The sequence below is a fragment of the Drosophila yakuba genome, chromosome 2R (assembly GCF_016746365.2).
Source record: "Drosophila yakuba strain Tai18E2 chromosome 2R, Prin_Dyak_Tai18E2_2.1, whole genome shotgun sequence".
Classification (NCBI taxonomy): domain Eukaryota; kingdom Metazoa; phylum Arthropoda; class Insecta; order Diptera; family Drosophilidae; genus Drosophila; species Drosophila yakuba.
The window spans coordinates 13,381,036-13,399,309 of record NC_052528.2 but is presented as its reverse complement, the minus strand read 5'-3'; the positions used below and the strand labels follow the sequence as shown (position 1 = coordinate 13,399,309).

The window sequence follows — 18,274 nt, the reverse complement described above, 5'->3', positions numbered from 1 at the left end:
ATCTTAAATTTTTGTTGCCTTTGGTAAAAAGTAATTAATAAAATAAAATGTGTTCCCGAATAAACAACAAAACATGCATTAAAACTAATCACATTTTACTATGAAAGTTTACTTTATTTGTTATCTGTTTTCATCATTTTTGTTTTGCCCTTTATGTGCTTTACATTTTTGTGATTTTATTTGTATTTAATTCTTTTACTTTTCCTTATATGCGTTTATAAATCGAATACTCCAATTTCCTCTAATGATATGCGCACCAAACATATTTTTAACTGAGCGCAATTAACAGAAAACTGAAAATACACTCAAAACCAAAATTTTTACTAAAAGATTTTTATTTATGTAAATTATAAAGAAGAAGGCAATTCAGTTGTATACCACGGAATTTTAAACGTTATTCAGCATCAATGCCCGATTAAACATAATTTATAAAGATGGATTCGTTCTCCTCTTTTTATTTTTAATTTCTTAATTTAACGCTAATATAAGATTTATATTTTATATAATGCCATTTTTACTTTGTATGGAATAACACTTAATTATACATTCATTTCATATAGTTTGATTTCAGTTGTAATCATAACAAAAAGAAAAAATTTCTGTGCATCGTGATTTGAAAAAAAATGTATATAAAACTCACTAAGGTACAAAATTATAGAGTAATGCAATTTGAAATTGTCTGAATGGGATCTTTAAGTAGTAGTTCTTGTCTGACTTTCATTTTGTTTGTTTATGAGTGTGCCGTGTGGTTTATTTGTTGATTCCTCTGTCGTATAGTATCAAACCACTGAATACTTGTCCATATAAATGATTTCGTTTAAATATTTATTTATATATAGAATTATATATATTTTATGCTATATAATAACTATGCAAGTTCTGCATATATGCATGTTGCGCTTCATTTACCATTCTTTTACTTGGATATTTTCATTTTGTATTGTTAACACTCATAGTTTCGGGAATGGGAGCAGAGTTTAGGAAAAGTACAAAAGTATACATGGTTTGTCCAAAGCTTTCTTGTTTTAGTTACTTTTTACTACACAGTGTGTATATCGAAATGATACAGAATACGACCTAATAAGAATGCTTCTCCGCACGCATTTGGAATAAAAAATACAAAAACAAGTTGAACTTAACTAAGTTGAAGTACATAAAACATTACAAGTTACACAACAACTTCTAAATTCAGCTACACTACGATTTGTTGTTTGATTGGAGATTTATTCACTGTCAATGTTGAGGCCCACCCGTTTCTCCTCCTCCAGCATGGCGTCCAGCTCGTCCGTTAGATTGGCCAGCATATTGCCAATGTCGTTCAGAACGTTCACCGACACTTTGGGCGGAACTCCATTGTTGATGGCCACAGTTGGAACAGCTGCTTCCGGCGAACTTGCAGGCTCCACCGCCGATCCTCCGGGATTCGACATATCCAATGTGGGTGATCGCAGGTGCAAGGCACTTCCTCCACTGGCTGTGCTGCCCATGCTTTCACTCCGCGCCAATGTGGCATCGTGCAACGAACTGGAAGATTTCAGCGAATGGAACGAGTGTGCTATATTCGCGATGGTGTTCGTGGAGGAGGAGCTGGAGCTCGAGCTGGAGGAGTGCAGGTGTGCGGGATGGCCACCGCCGCCGGGTACATTATTGTTGCCCACTCCGCCGCCCTGCAGCTCCTGGCGGTTGAGCAGTCGCTGCTTTATCGTCCCGGTGTTTTCGTTGGCAAAGGGTATCGTGTCAATCGAATCGATGCTGGAAGTCGACTTACTGTCGTGATACTTCTCGCAGTGTATCTCCGCCGTTGTCTGTTGAATGGTGGCATAGTTGGCGTAGATCGGCTGCTGACCAGTCCCCGCACCCGCCTGCTGTTGCTGCCAGTGCTGCGCCGTGTGGCCGTAGAACATGTGCTGCCCCTGCTGCTGTTGTACTGCCTGCTGATGCGCCTGCGCAGCCGCTCCCGACGGCACTCCCTCTCCGCTCAGCGTGCGGGAGTTGCGGATGCTGCAGTGGCGTCTAGGTGGCTCGGGCGCTATCTTCTTGCCCGTCAAGGGACTGCCGCTCATATAGTTCTGTAATGGAAGACAGTCATTAGTTAAAAAGAGTTCCAAAGCTGAAATCCACGGTTGCCACTTTTGTTTTTCTTGATATTACAAAAATTTTTATAATTATGAACCTCTATAAACAGCGATGGCAATCGCAGAGAAGTGTTCTTAATGATCCATGGAACGCTAACTCACCGCTCCGCCCTCCACACCACTGGCCGCACCATACTCCGCCGCTGCCGCTGCATTCATGTAGTGGTGGTGCTCCAGAGGCGGCATGGTGTTCAGCACCGCACGCTGCAGGATGCCCCGCTGCTGGCGTGGCAGAGTTCCACCGCCCTCTTGCTCGTAGAGCAGCTCCCTCGTGGCATCGTTGGTGGGTGTGATGTCGCCGTCGTCGTAGGATCGCCGCCATCCAATGCCTGGCGCATTGTTGCCCAGAAGACGGGCGGCAGCCGCCTGCTGCTGTTGCTGGTGGAGCAGCTGCTGGTGATGATGCTGTTGCTGCAGTGTGGCCGCTGCAGCCATTGCCGCCGCAGCCGCCGCTGTTGTGGGTGGGCCAAAGTGGCCGTAGTCCGTGGTTGTGTAATGGCTGAAGGTCAGATGGCTGCGTGTGCTGTTGTCGTGGATGTCCTCCAAGGATTCCAGGCTCTTGCCGCGTGGCTGACGAACCTGCAGAAAAGGATAAGCGGCTTGTTAAGTGGTGCAACTTTTTGAAATTAATGAGGCCAGTTTTTATTCCAGTCAAGAGCGAAACATGTCATTTTTAAATGGAATATCTAAAACTCGTGAATCCTCTATTGTGTAGTTATTAACATAAATAAATTATAGAATTAAAAATTTGCATTTCAAAGAAATATTTAACTAAACTAAATCGACGATGTTCGCGATGCAGCAGTTAAGTTAGCTCGTGGCTAAAATGTCAGAGGGCACTTGAAAGTTCAAGGCCAACGGGCTGCTACGCTTTTTAGTTGTTTTAACTGAGAACCAAGTGCCCACCTTAATGAGCACCACGTCGTTGCCCGAGCAACACTCGTGGTTGCTGCCCGTGCAGTAGTAGGCGTCTCCGTTGGTGAGGCTGCTGTTGAGGCAGCTGCTCCCGGATGGGGCAGTGGCATTCAGGACACTGCTGCTGGTGGCATAGATTTTCGTGTCGTCCCACGAGACGCGGGTGGTTGGCACATAGGATGGCGTACTGGGTATGGGCACATTGAATTGCCAGGGCTTCCGCTGGTACTCCTGATTGGTCACCATTCCGATGGGGGGAAATCATACAAAACAAATGAACAAAATAGAAACAAAACAAGTTAGTGGTAACTCAAAATCAAATGAAATCAAATAAAGTTAAGGCAAAGAAAGAAAGAAACGAATACAACAAGAACTTAAGAATGTAAAATTGAGTAATGTCAAATCCTTTTATTTACTGAAACAATATTTTGCATTCCACTGTATATAGAAGCACTTCTCACCTGCTGTTGGTAGGCATTGGCGCCGCCTGGGTTCCACTTTCCGCTAATGATGTCCTTCACACGCTTGATGGCCAGCAGTATCTTCTTTTGGTGGCCCAGCTTGACAATGCCAATGTCCTCGAGATCCTCCCAAGTCACTTGGGTTACGTCGCGCACCGTCTTATAGTTCTGCTCCAATAACGGCTGAATGTACTCCTCCAGACGCAGCAGCTGCAGCCATTCCTCTATGGATCCCTGCAAATAGTAGGGGAGATCGGAATTGAGACGTCATTATCGTTATGTTTTATTGGAGCCAGCTAATCGCATTTGATTCATGTCATGTCCAGAATAGGGAACACAGATCGGCACAGACTACAAATTGTCCGTGAACTAGTTCAGACCTCGCTGATAAAGGGGGAATCGAATAGAATCGTATGGAGTGGGTTGTGGGTTGGATTGGGCTGGGTTATATACATATAAGGTTGGGACTCTGGGGCTGGTGTCTCTCATGATGAGCCTACCCAGACATCGCTCGTCGTCGTTCCAGCTCTAATCAGTTGTAATTGATAAGATATGACATAAATCGCGTCAAAGCACAGGCATAAAGAAACGAATAAAAGCCAAAACTCGTTGCTGTCGTCATTAAACGGTAGCAGGCTAGCCCGACTCGTAACCAAAAGTCGCTATATACGCAGATAAAAACACATACGAGTATGCGATGCAGTCAAAAATCGTTGGCTTCACTGAAGTGCGTGTAAAGCTAAGTTTTTCATACATGCGTACTTTATGCTCCATGTACGCGATGTGTTAATCAGTTTTCTTCGTTTTTTCTTCATTTTTTTGGTACTATGACTGTCTGCTCTTTCGGCAGCTAAATTGCTGTTGATTTCAATTTAATTAAACGCCTTGTCTTCTGCGAAATGTGATGTGATTGCTGGGAGAGCCTCACCATAGGAAAATCTCATTCATTTGATTGGTGGAATAACATTCAAGCTATAGGAAAGTCAATCTTATTTAAAAGTATCTATTGAACATGACATCAGCGTGGAATAAGTCTGTTGCTTTCCTTACCTTACATTGATAATTCAATTAAGGCATGTACTATTACCTATGCATGTATCATCTTCCATTTTATTTTGGAAATATGCCAGTGAAATTCCAATTTTAGAAAGCACATATTGCCATTTGGAAACCTGCAATAATCCCACTCTTTGGCAGAGTAGGTATGAAAATATTTCTTGATCTCGAGCTTCGTTGTTCAGTTGTTTATTTAGAGAACTCTCCGCAGAGGAATGCCACTTCAAACACTATTTTAATGTATGCCTCACAACTCCGAAGTGAATGTCGCAGCAAAACAACACTAATGACAAGCCCGCAACTCTATAAGACCCATATGCTAATCGAAATCCTCCAGTGTCGGCCAAATGGGCGAAGATCTCCAGCAGGCACGACACCATATATTATACTAAAACTTTAACAAAATATTTATCTAAATAACAATTTGGGTTTTTGGTTTTTTTTGGTTTCTTTGGTGCTTGGTGGCTGGCTTCACTATGAGTTCGCTTCTCCGAAATCCATTAGCAGGTAGCATATGGTATGACACTAAACAGCAGCGGCAGCCATCATTAGAGCAGGCAAAAACGAAAAAAACTGGTTTTTGAAAAGCAAATCGCTGACCAAGAGACAACAACAAAAACAAAACAACAAACTGTACGTACTATGTACAACAAAAGTGAAAAAGCGTCTGTTCAAGCGAATGCGTCAGTCAGAAAACCAAAAAACCAAAAACCATTTTGGACCTTACTAACGGACCGCGAGAAAAGTAGGAATATATAAGCCAACTTCAGCGCCTTCCGACCCTCAAGGTCGTTTCGTTTGCTGGCTGATTGTGGGGCTCGCAGCGGAGATTGGCGACCGTTTAATAACCTTTTCCTTCCCGCGCTCACTTCTCACTTCTCATTTCTCAGTTATTTCGCTTTATTTCCTTTTTCGCCAAGATAAAGATGTGTGTGCGAAAAAAGAAAGCCAGCAGTAGAGGCTGCTGTAGAATGTTGGCTAATGAGCGAAGTGAGCTCGGTTTTTGTTCGAGTCTCGCTCGTTATGGGTGATGTAAGTGAAGGTACATGGTAACAAAAATAATTGTGAAGCTATTAGAACTGTTCACAATAAATATTAGGCAACGGAAATATCTATCTTTAGGAGCTAACTATTTCATTTGTAACAGAAATATGAAGTCACAACTTTTAGTCACAAAGTCTGTTAGTACTTAAGTTGAAGTATACAAAATGAATCACTTTGGCATTTAAAGTCTTTTCAGTAGTTTTGCAGCTTTTCAGTAGTTTCCTTATATTATGTACCTTGCGTAGCAGGAAAAGATCAATTTTCCCAGTGTCTTGGAGCCCTACAACCGCACCCCAAAAGACAAAGAGTGTCTCGCCCAAGATCAACAAATAAGAAATATCGAATGGAGCGATAAAAGAACGACAACAATACGGGTAACTCGACCACAAAACTTGGCTAACTTGCGAAAACAGTCACGGCGTGTTATATAAACAGCAAAATAAAATACAAAAAAAAAAACAAGAAAAAAAAAGAATGCCGAACAACAAAAAGCGCAAAATTCTACACAGCTAGTAAAATATTATCGAGCATTTTTCAGCTGAAATACAAAACCGTCTGTGGAACAAACAAAAAACAAGAGCTCATACTGAGGTCATACATGATTTGAAAAATTGCAGCTAAACAGCATGGCAAATCGGTTGGAAAAGATTCGAGGCGTTGCGATAATGAAACACCAAAATGGAGGTTATTAGATGGAGCAAAACTAGCAATTAACCGAAATCGAACGGAATGTGGCACAAGTTTGAGTCCGAGTCTGAGTACGAAATCCGTTGAATGATCGATAAAGGCGATAAATGATATTTTCTGTATTCGCTGCGCCGGCAGGTGGGCTGCAATATAGCCGAGTGGGCGGGGAATGCAGTTATACACCCATAAACCCAACTATATACATATGTATGTATGTATGTATATGCATCTGCATGATGAAATGAATCAGTCGAAGCTGCAGTTAAAGTTGAAGATTATGGCCGTTGGGTGTTAATCGGCACCGGAATGCAGCTCTCCGTGAATGTGGAACTCGTGCCACGAATGTGTATATGGTACGAGTTGTAGTCAAACAATTAATGTTAATTTATGGAGGCATTTTTCAAACATTTTCATTTTTCGAACATATTTGGAGCCACAGCATTGACTTGGACTTGGATTCGTTTCCATGAATAATTATGTTGGTCAAGTAGTAAACTTTGAACCGATTCCTCGGTGATATGCATGTTTCGCATCTTATTTGGTATGCCTTTCCATATGCACAGCGTGTTGATTTTATTCGGGGTTAGTCATTCGACTTGAAAGCGTTGTTTAGGGCCAAACGTGAAATGCATATTGATAAGACCTCAGGTGGTTGCATTTTGTAAGGCACGTACTTTTCGTACGAATTTCAGTGCAGTTAACTGGGGAAGGTAAGAAGTTAAGTTTGCTGAATAATCTACAAGCTCGAATTCAAAGGCGGAAGTTTGGCAAGTTATACCCTATATGCAGATGGGTTGCTATGAAAACAGTCCCCAGCTCAATGATAAACCTGTCTATCCCTATAAAACAAAAAAAATGCATTAAAATTGAACCAATTGAACTTGCAAGAAGCAATTTAACTGCGGAAGTTTATGCGATTCCTATCAGATTCTGTTTTTTCGGACTCAACAGTTTGTTCACCTGCGATTACGCGATTCAAATCCATTACTTCTACGCCACGAATTCGAATGGAACTTTGAATGGCATTTCACTGAATGAGCATTGTTGGCCATCATCTTAGTCATTCAGCTGGAACCTTGATCTGCCAGCTCGATTGGCTAATGATCGGCTTCGATCCGCAGAGCAATTATCTGCGATGGTTGCTGTTGCTATTTCAAGTTCAACTTAATGTCACCGCAGAAATCCGCACAAATGGACTTTTAGTTTGTATATTTATTCAATTTGCTGTTCGTGTTTTTAATGAATTGTTGATGGGAATTAATGTGCGCATATTTAATAAAATTCCTTTATAAAAAAAAAAACAAAATGAGCTGACGGCGCCGTTTTAAGTTCTCTTTTTCTCCTTCGCATGTGGGAAACAAGTTTATTTTTTCTGCTCACTCTTTTCTGCCTTTTTGCAAATGCTTATTTAATGAATATAAAAGATAAGCCGGTAACTAAGCAAGCAAACAGGGAAAACGGCGAAAAGAGAGAAAAGGGTGTTGCCGGCCACAATTAATGCCAATATGGCAATTTGCCAAGCTCGCAGTTGTGTATGTGTGCCTATCTGTGTTAACAATGACTAAATAAGTTGCTCTACGTGATTGCAGGCCAACGTTCACAGTAGTTGATCGCTAGCCCAGCCATTAGTTTTTAATCTTTATTGTATTCAAACTTGAGCGCTAATGAGCCACTTCCTTTCCAATCGATTTAGTTTGTACTTTTCCTTTCCCTATTTTAAAATCTTAAGCTTTGCCCTTTAGAACTTAAGCAAAATGTGTATTGTTTTACCTTTTAAGAACAATATTGTTAGCAAAAGGTTTTCTTTTTGTTAAATTAAATAGAAAAGCTTGAGCTGAACACTACTTTGTATAGAAAAGAACTTCTCATTTTGAAAGCCACTGCAAGGGTTTCCCCCAAAAAGTCTCTACTGTACCACCAAGTGCATCACGAGTTGAACTGGTTGTCTACTGATTAGATAGGCAAATATTTGCGGGCGTGCTAACAAACAGAGATATTTTTCCGGAACTCTCGACTTTATTGTGGAGAGATAAAGTCCGTTTTAGAACTATTTTGAACTAGTTTACAATATGCTTAGCGCTTATTTATTTATTTAGTTTTTACAATTGTACTTACCGGCACGAAATGCGGCAAATTGTCGAGCACCTGCAGCTTGTCGATCCGCTGCTTGATCCGCTCTCGATGATGCGGATTCTTGATGCCAATGGCGGTGAGATCCTCCGGCGTCATGCGCGCAATGGTGGGCAGATCGTAGCCCGCGGCTATGAACAGTTGGGCGTACTCCTCGTGCTTCATCTCCAGCAGCCAGTCGATGATGAGCTCATCGTTCCGCTGCCTATCCACACTGCCAATGGAGCACGAGCTCACGGAACTGCAGCGCGGCGAGGAGAGTGGAGCACGAATCGAGGCGCCCGACGAGGACACACCCGTCAGGTAGGAGGATGCCCGACCCGAGTCCAAGCTGGCGGTGCTGTGACGAGATCCAGAGCCCGCCGAGCCCGACGAGGAGCCGGGCGAGTCTCGGCCAGGCGATTGGGTTAGATCGATGCCCTGATCCTCCTGCAGGGCCAGCTGCTGGTGGTAGTAGACGGCCGCTTTGTGGGTCAGCGGTTCGCGCAAAGTGGCACAGAAAACGGGTGGCGGTGGAACCATAGCAACTCCGGGCTTTCCAGCTCCGGGTGGCGGTGCTCCAACCACCGTCGCTCCACCTCCACCTCCTCCTCCTCCAACGCCAGTGGAAGGGGCTACCGTTGAAGTGCCGCCCACTTCATCCTTGAGACGCAGGGCCACACTCGTCTCCCGGGGCAAATTGAAGCCACCCTCCTCCAGCGAGGGCGACGAAACGATGCTGCTGCCGCTCATGCTGATCCCATCGTCCGCCTGGTGGTTTTGGTGATGGCGCAGTGGTCCGCTTAGCCGGTACAGCGGTATCGACGGCTGGTGGTGCGGATGATGATGGTGGGGGTGGTGTTGGTGCTGGTGGTGGTGAAGCTGCTGCGGCTGCTGATAGAGATGCAAATCCTGCAGCGAATCCCCTGGTATCGTTGGCGGTTGCACCTTCTTAGCCTGTGCGGTGGATGCATGCGGCTTCAGCGAACGATGCATGATTATTATGCGCCTCTACTGGCCGCCGGGGCCGCAACTTCGCCGACTCCTGTTGGAAAAACACACAGAAAAAAAGAGAGAAAAATTGAAAAATCAGTACTGCAGTAGGGCAAATGTGTCCGCCAGATGTGTGTGCCAGAAAACAAGAAATCTGCATAATTGGTCATAGACAGTTTTGATGTTCTACTCTAAAAATAGGGCTCACAACACTGTTTACATGGCGAGTCAATAAACTGCGCCACGGGTTCTTCAACTCCCCGCCATCCCAGCTTCATGTGTTTAGGCCCCAACCCCATCCCTGCCCCATTTATCTACTCCACTGCATTACAATTTTCATTCACAAAAAAGTTGTTAGCTTGAAAGGTGGCGACGTGGGAAATACCCATTGCATCACATGATTTAATTAACTATAATAATAAATCTTTGCAGCTGAGGATTTATGTTACATAGGCTGTTACTAGAGATTTCTTAAAGCTTGAGCTGTTTGGGAGTGCTACAAAATCGCTTTGTTAATATTTTGATAAATATACTTGATGAAGTAAACTATTATAAAGGATCATGGGTGCTCTAAAAATTGAATTAATTATCAATATTAAAAGGAAATTTCCCCGAGTTCTCCAATTACTTGAGTTATTTGTACAGATGTTCATATATCTGCCCGATACGCCCTAGATGCCCCCAAAAAGCAACACCCATGGCCGTGTTCTAAGCAGCTGTCAGAAAGAGAAGGCACGAGGTGGTCAGAGGGAGACGGGGCGAGACGCAAAAGGGCGAGGACTATGAGGCTTTGGCTGCGGCACGAGCTGTGTCAAAGTTCGTTGACTGCATTCTGTGGTCGGGTGGCCGGCTGGTCGGGAGGGTGTGGGGTAGATTGGGCTGCTGTCTAGTCGGCAGCGTCATAATACACTCGAAAAATGCACGGGCAGACCGCGGACGGGCGAAATCTGGCAGAAAGTCACGAACGAGGCCCTCAACATGTCATTAACAGCAGGGCGCAGAAATAAAGCCGCCCGATTTACGGGGAAACAATAAAAAATGCAAAAAACTTAAGCTGCAGCAGCAATTTCCTGGCAATTCGCTTACAAAGTCAGCGAGTGCGCGCCGAGTGCTGCAAATGAAAATGGGAAATGGGAAATGGAAAAACAAGTGTTTGGGAATTCAAAAGACGGCAAGTGCAATTGCCGCCCGACTATCGATAACTGGCGTGGCAGCCACCTGTTCGATTGGAGCCTCGCTGCTGCCCGGCCGGCGAGTGCAAATCCAAAGCACCAGGTGTCATAATCCGAGTGGTTTTCCCTCCCCCACCAACGCCAAAAATGTGTGTGCGTGGGTGGCGCTGGGAAATGTGTGTTGGAAAAACTGCAAAGCGCATAACGGTGGCAGTAGTAAATCTCATTTACAAGCTGCCTTTTTAATGAATTTTTATGTATGCGACGTGCCGGAAAAATAGGGGAAAACTGCAACCGTTGCAAAAACACCCGCGAAAGAGAGAGGAAATCCTCTCTCAGCAAGAGAGCGAGAGAGCGAGCGAGTTTTCGCGTAGTAGGGTAGTATATCAACTGCAGCAGCAAATGTGGGTTGCGGTTTCTTTGTGTTGTGTTGTTTTGCCGCCCACACGAGCTGCACCCATGCAACCCCCTTTCCCCGCACCCCTCCCATGCATATACCGAAAACCACCCACCCACCAGATGTTGTTGAACCGTTTCATGCGGCCGGCATTGCAGTTTTTTCCTTATTTAAATTTTTGTCTTTTTACCCCGCGTTTTTGTTATCCCATTTTTATGAGCTACCATTGTTGTTAGGAGCTGTAAGTTTAATTGCAAACATGGAACAGGCAAGCCCCCATACTGCCTCATAAAAAGCGGGAGGGGAGTCGGGGTGCCGCAATAATGTGCAGTGGGAAAAAATACGCCAAATACTACAAAAATGCTTACGAAAGCAGTAAAGTAAAGCAAAGTAAATTGTTTTATTTCACACAAAATCTTAAATGAAATGAAAACAATATCGCCATATATTTGAATGTAAAATATCTTTTCAGTGTCATTTTCTTGTTTACTCTCTTTAAAGTATAAATATCAAATATTTCATTTGTTTTTCTCAGTGCACACCCCGTACTGTGGGTGGTGAGTAATCGTAATGAGCATAACACTTGCCCTGTCTTTCGTGCCCAGCGAATGCCGGCTTTGGCTTTAAAGTGTGGATATAAAATCGAAATCAATTTTGAATCTATTGAAAGGGTCTCCCCTGGCGAGTGTTCACTGTTGTGCAGCATAAAAACTGATTGGAAATGCAATTGGAGGCTTGGGACCTTTTGAGTGTTGGCAAATACATAAATACAGCAAATACAAAAGGGAAATAGTCGGCTGGCGGGGAGTTGGTGGGTGGTTGGGCGGCCAACAGGCCGAAAGATTTATTGATTGTCACACACACATATATATACATACATATATACACACACACTTGTGCACACACATATTGATTGATGTACAATGAAGCGGAGTTGCGGTTTTGAAGTTGGCAGCAAAAACGCTGAGCAACTAAAAATAATTATGGTTACACCAGAGCTCTCAACACATTGAGGCACACAGATACAAAGATAGCAGGGGAAACTGATAAATCAGATACAAAATGACCGCAATCTTTATACTCTACGGAAAAGTTGTATTGAAAACTACACTAAGTTTGCAATCGCTGCTGCATTTATACAAACTTTTACGGATTTCTTCCCAAGTCTTTAAAATATCTTGGTATTTTGCTCACTTCAGGGATTATAGAAGTCTGTTTATGATTCAAAACGCACTTACTGTCAGGAAAGCCAACCTTTGAGAATGCGTGAAATGTAATCCTTTGAAAGATGACTATTGACGCTTCACCCTTCAGTCGGAAAGACGACTGAGAAAAAGCGTATTTAATCTTCGCTAGATTCGTTCCATTTAGTGGCTCGTTTTTTTCTCTTTCATAGCGTTTTTGTCGCTGTCGAGAGCCGTTAAAGTTTACTGGCATGAGTAATCAGCCAAATGGAGCGCAATAAAATGGCAAACGGTAACACGGCCAATCTATCACCAGAACGGCCAGCTCAGTGGGCACACCAACCACCACCCACTGAATCACCAGAATCACCCCCGCACTGAACCCACTAGACGGCACATAGTGCGATAGTATGGCATCGTATGGACCGACCGGACCCACAGGAGGTTGGCATCAAATGAGGCGCATCTCAATCTCATGTTTATTAACGCTGCCAGTGGGCGACAAGTGTGTGCTGGTGTCATTAAGCCAGATAGATAAAGTAAGGTTCAACAGCTGAAAAATAAAACACCCCCATGCCCCATACCCCCCATTTCCATCATACCATCCTGACTCCAGTCGGCCAGCACTTCATTATTGACAACAAAAGGTTTGTTTCTTATTTATCAGCTGCGGGTGTTTTGCATATGACAAGTTTTTTTCACTCTTTCACTCGCTTTTTCCCTTTTTTTTTTGTTTTGTTTTGTTATTCCCTACTGCCCCTTATTTTCTTTATTTTGCCCCGAAATGCAATGGACTAAGTTCGGTCGTACTTTATTCGTGTTTACCACGCCCGGGTCTCAAGTAGAGAAAAGGTTTTGTACTTAGTAGAATATTCTGTCAAGCCAAACAAAAAGAGGGAAAGCTACACACACAGCGAGAAAAACAATCACCACAAATCGGCATCTAAGCTTTTAGGTTTTGAGGGCAATATGTTTTAGTTAAAACTAAGGTACATGCCTGAAACTATTAGTTTTTTTTTTTTTTTTTGTTTAATACCATGACAGAAGATTCAATGAGAACATGCAGGATAAACGTAGTGGAAATTAGGATCAGATTCAAAAACCAAATACCAGATCTGTACTACGCTGATTATAAATTTTGTAAGTGAATTTTGAGGGGATTTGATTTGGGCTTTTCCGCTGTGCAGCAGCCACAATAAACGCGGAGCGACAACAACCAACGACCGCACAAAAGATGGTGTCGATGATGATGCTGCTTGCCTGCTGCTGTTGCTGCTGCCTGCCTCGCGATTCCCTGCCGCCTTAAAACTTTACCATCTCTTTGCCACAAAAGCTGTCGATAGCTCGAGATGTTGATCTCGCAAAGCGCAGAGACAAGCAGCAACCACAAACTTCGACTGAGACTCCAACTCGAAGCTCCAGCAACAATAAATGGCCAGAGGCAGCCGAAACTTGTTTTGCCTGTAAAAGGGAGTTGTCGCTGTTGTTGTTGTTGCTCGTGCATTGTCTCTGCGTTTTGTTTCAGGTTTCAGGCAAACGCCAAGAACAGGCAGAAACAGCGCCATAACAGCTATATGAAGTGAAATGCAATAAGGAGCATCGAGGGAGCTGTACTGCTACCCTGCAAATAAACGAAAATGAGGACAGTTCGAGCTGGATAACTGGCTTAGAAAACATCAAAATACCTACCCAATTGTAACGAAAGCAAAAATAAAACGTGTTTATACTATTTTTGAAGAAGAACTTTATGACTCCTTCTTCGCCTAAGAATCAATTTAGACCCGCAACTGCAATTGCCAATTCAACTTGAAACACTTTGCATTTCCACTTGCTTGATTGCTCTTATTAAACGGCATTTCCAATAGAATATAGTGCACTTATCAGCCATTTCAAAGTTCATCATTCTTGACAACGGCCCATGCATAAATAATGGTCTCATGGCGGCACCCCATCCAAAATCAATAACGCACATGTTCAATGGCAATGGCCAAATTAGGCGGCCATGTTCCATTAGGAGTACCCCACCCCAATCTGTAGATCACGCACCGAATTCCACGCATAACCCAAACCGATATACCTCGTAGTACCCTATTATGGTCGATGTTTTGGAGGAGCGGAATAAAGCTCGTAGGAGGAAAATGCAGCGCTGAAGATGTGTCAAATGTGTGGGCGGGCGGGCGGTGAACGGACAGACATACGGACAAGCGGACGGACGGACAGACGGATAACTTACGTGCAGTTTAACGGTTAATGCAAACGAAGACGACATTGCGTTGCGCATATGGCATGTAGCACAGTCAGTACAGGAAAAATGAAGACAGAAAACAGAGACGGACCAAATACGGCGGACAGGCACGTAGAGAAATATACTCCAAGTCGTACCAAAAGCGGCCATCAATTCCTTCTTTTTGTACATTTTTTTCTATTTTTTTGTTGGTCAAGAAGAAAGGGGCAAACAAGTTGTAAGGCGAGCAATGAGTGCAGACAAAAGCAGTTGCAAGAAATGCAGAAGAAAGGCAAGGGAGATAAGTGGGAGGTACACAGGAAAATTGTGGATACTTTTCAAGTTTGATTAGACACTTATAATGTCAGAGATGACAAGACATGACCCCACATGGCAGTAGTTTGTCTGCAATAAAATCACGCGAACCTGGAACGATCGAATCACTAACAAATATCTAAAGAATTCACACATCTACATAAATATGGATTTTCTTTTTAATGTCGTATTCATATATTGGGCTATAACCAGCAATTAAGCCTAAGTAACGTATCTTAACCATGGATATAACTTTTTTGGCATTTATAAACTTATACCCTTACTACCAATTTATATGGTTTAAACTACTTTTTTGCTGTGTAGCCATTAATAATGGAGGGCAGTGCTCAGCGTTTTACAGCTACATTGAACTTTTTGAGACGTTTTTTGAGGCACTTGCCTCGTGCCCCGCCCACCGCCTACAATTTTCGGCGAAAAATCGTATGCGGCTTACTACTACGCACACACACACTACGAAACGTAGTCACACGCACACATGCGTACGATTTTGCAGAACAACTGTGCAAAAAATATGCAAATTACCATGTTTAAATGATGCATTTCTTCGAGATTTCGATGCAAGACGAATAATGACACTGGAAATTCACATTAACTGCGATTTTCACCAAGATACCAATTGATTTTTCATACGAAAATTGCTGTGCAAAAATTTCTTTTTACGTTAACACCAACACACACATACGCGCACACACACACACACGCGCGCGTGGACATATACCGAGCAGAAAAGTAGCTGTATGTTGAGAATTGGAGAATCGCAGACCCCGAGCGAGAGGAGCCCGAAAAAAGAGAAGCGCCGACGACCGCAAGCCAAAGCGTATTGAATCGCGGCTCCAGCATTCGAGCATTAAAGCCAGGTCCGTAAAATCCGATTGGAGTCCGGAGTCCTCGAAGTTGCAAGTGAGAGAGACAGAGAGAGCGGGCCAGCTGAGCGGGGCCCAAAGGAGAGCGAATGCGCAACTTGTACTTGTACATGTCTTCCCCTCCTCCCTCCCCGCATCTCAATCAGTCACTCGCTCGCAGGGAGAGTAAACAATTTTTCTCAGCGGCCAATTTGTTGCAATTGAAACAATAACAATTCCGCTGGGCAATTTGTTTCGGGCCTGGCAAATTAGTTAGTTAATAAATGAATGAAAAGGGGGACGGGGCAAGGAGGCGGCGAAAGAGAAATGGGAAAACAAAGCGTAGCTTCAATAAGCAGGCACAGGCATTATTCCCTAAAGTGGTTGCCATTGGCAACGATGGAAATGCACTCGGCACAGTGGAACCGCTCAGGAAAGCTGCCTAAGCTAAGGGGGATTTCAAACAAACAGAACATGCAGAACCCCTGAACCACCAAAGGATTTTTCAAAGATATCAGCCGCCACTGTAAGATCTACAACTGTGTATGACATCTAGGATCAATAAAACAGATGAAATATGAAATGTTAAACATATGCAGTTAGGCTTCAAAAAGATACAACCATATTTTTACGTTCTATGTTCATATTTATAGGAATACAATTAAGTTGTAAGATATTAATAGATCGTTCAACTTGGTTTACTTTTCCCTCGCAGCGAGAAGATTAATGAGCGGGAGTGGGGACAGCAATTGATAATCTCCTTATCTGTCCCACTGTGCGTTGAATGCCACGGAAAAGACAAACAAACCGAGCACACACACACAAGCGAATGAAGCAAGCACAACCACTTTTCATGCCGCACAAGGCAATAAGAGAAATAGAGAGATGGAGCCACTTGGGCAGAGAGAGCGAGGCTCCATCAGCGGTAACTCTATTTGAGAACCGCGCAGCTGCACGCTCTCTCTCTCTCTAATCTCTCGGTGGACTCCCTTCCCCCCACCCTTATTCTAACACTTCATTGGAGACAACGACATCAAGTCATTTGATTCCCACACAAATCTCTGCATATTGAGCGCGGGCTCTCTCTCCATCCATCTCACTCGTTTCATTATGGCAAGTGAGTTATGGTTTTTGCGGGTGTGTGTTTGTGTGTGAGTACTGCTGCGCTTTCTATTGATTTATATGAGTTTTATGGCGCAATCTGAGCTATAACAACCAAAGAGCAGAAAAATTTACCAGAGCTCTGGTCTCGATTTTAATTATGGCAAGGGGAAATTATGCAAACGGGGAATTAATATAAAAAAAAGAAAAACATTAAAGTACAAGACGTTAAGTTTTATTGCACCCCCACTACTCACGACCAGAGTTGTCACGTGTCATTGGCAATGCCAGACACGTGTTGGTTTATTAATTACATAAGCCTAAACAGCGGCAGCTGCAGTCGTGAGTGCCCCACCTTCTGATTGTCTTTTGTTTCCTTTCTTTTTTTTTGGAAACCCAATTTCCTGCAGATGCTAAAGATGCCGCATTGAATACAAGGCGCAACGAAACAGCTGGCAACCCTCAAAAGTGACAGATGGCGACGCCGACGTCGACGCAGGCAGCGCAGGACAAAGACCGCATCAAAATAAAAACACAAGAAAGAGTTGCCGCCTGTGCGAAATGCAACAAAAACACCAGGGCCCATTAAAGTGTAAATGTAATTTTAAACACATAGTATAAACTTACGTTAGCAGAAAAAGTTATTATTTTCCAGACTTTTGGCTAAGGTCCCTCCGCCCCTTCTCTTGCCTTTCGACAAATCACGTAAATCACAAGCGTAACGAAAGCTGGCACACAAAATGTAAACAATGTAAAACGCTCGTAATTGTTGCTTTTGTAGCTTAATGAATTTCACGTTTTTTATGGCTTTTTCCACAAAAACAGGAGACAAACAAACGGCATCAAACGCACACACACACACACTCTCGCACCAAAACTCACTGTTGTCTTTATTTTATGTCTACGACGCGCGAGTAAAACATAAAAACCAGATTAATTTCAGTCAGACGAAAATGTTGACGCTTTTTTTTCGTGGTTTTCTTTTAAGCTGAATTTCTTGCTCAGTTGTTGTGGTCTCGACTGCCCTTTTTTATTTGCTGAGCCGCCATTTTCTTTTGTTGTAATTTGTTGAGTTTTATTTTATAATTCTTTGATATATATAGCACTGTTTTCAAACTTAGTATTTGTAATTACTTTATTTCGTTGTAACATTCGTAGTTGGGTTATAATCCGTTTTTGAATCTAACGACAAAAGAACGGGTTTCCGCAACAAACGTCCGAGCAGCGGAAAAACGAAAACAAAACTTAGTGTGATCGCAGGGTGGTCGTTGTAAAATACCACATCGATAAAAAATAAAACATCGATTGCACACAAAGTATCTAAGTATCGATGTTTTGGTATTTTGGTATTATTGGCGGTCTGAAAGAACTGCAGGTCTTTTATGTTCCCTGTTCTTTCAATTCAGTTTGTAATTTGATTTTCATTTTAGTTACTTTAAAAATCTTGATTAAAAAATTATACATTATGTTCCCTGGATGTCATTTGTATTCTGATTTTCAAAAGTTGTTTCCCACCCCTAGAACCGGTGTGAAAGCTCAAAAATACCAATATTTTTCTTTGCTCTCGAAACAGTGTTGGCGAACGTGATATCTTGTAGGCACTTTCAGCACTCCCCTG

General features: G+C 43.0%; 1 protein-coding gene across 5 annotated transcripts; it reads right to left on the bottom strand.

Annotated features, from left to right (window-relative positions):
- Positions 1-93: 93 nt before the first annotated feature.
- Positions 94-17,887, bottom strand: LOC6530472 (caskin-2). Of its 5 annotated transcripts, none has more exons than XM_015197190.2 (6): positions 17,284-17,887; positions 8,414-9,452; positions 3,512-3,745; positions 3,042-3,281; positions 2,238-2,714; positions 94-2,069 (listed from the first exon to the last, which is right to left on the bottom strand). In XM_015197190.2, exons 2-6 carry the CDS (start codon positions 9,401-9,403, stop codon positions 1,224-1,226), a joined length of 2,787 nt encoding a protein of 928 aa, XP_015052676.1. In that variant the 5' UTR covers positions 9,404-9,452; positions 17,284-17,887; the 3' UTR covers positions 94-1,223. The 5 variants fall into 5 exon arrangements, with proteins under 5 accessions (XP_015052676.1, XP_015052677.1, XP_002091388.1 ...); XM_015197191.3 differs by having other exon boundaries at positions 17,791-17,880; XM_002091352.4 differs by lacking the exon at positions 17,284-17,887 and adding an exon at positions 15,236-15,523.
- Positions 17,888-18,274: the final 387 nt, after the last annotated feature.

What these genes read in the sequence shown, in the direction of transcription:
- LOC6530472 (XM_015197190.2), bottom strand. Translation starts at nt 9,403, where the DNA reads ATGCATCGTTCGCTGAAGCCGCATGCATCCACCGCACAGGCTAAGAAG. An exon ending in ATTTGCCGCATTTCGTGCCG is followed by an intron (nt 3,746 to 8,413) that starts GTAAGTACAATT and finishes TACTATTTGCAG; the next exon opens with GGATCCATAGAGGAATGGCT. An exon ending in GTGGTGTGGAGGGCGGAGCG is followed by an intron (nt 2,070 to 2,237) that starts GTGAGTTAGCGT and finishes CTTCCATTACAG; the next exon opens with AACTATATGAGCGGCAGTCC.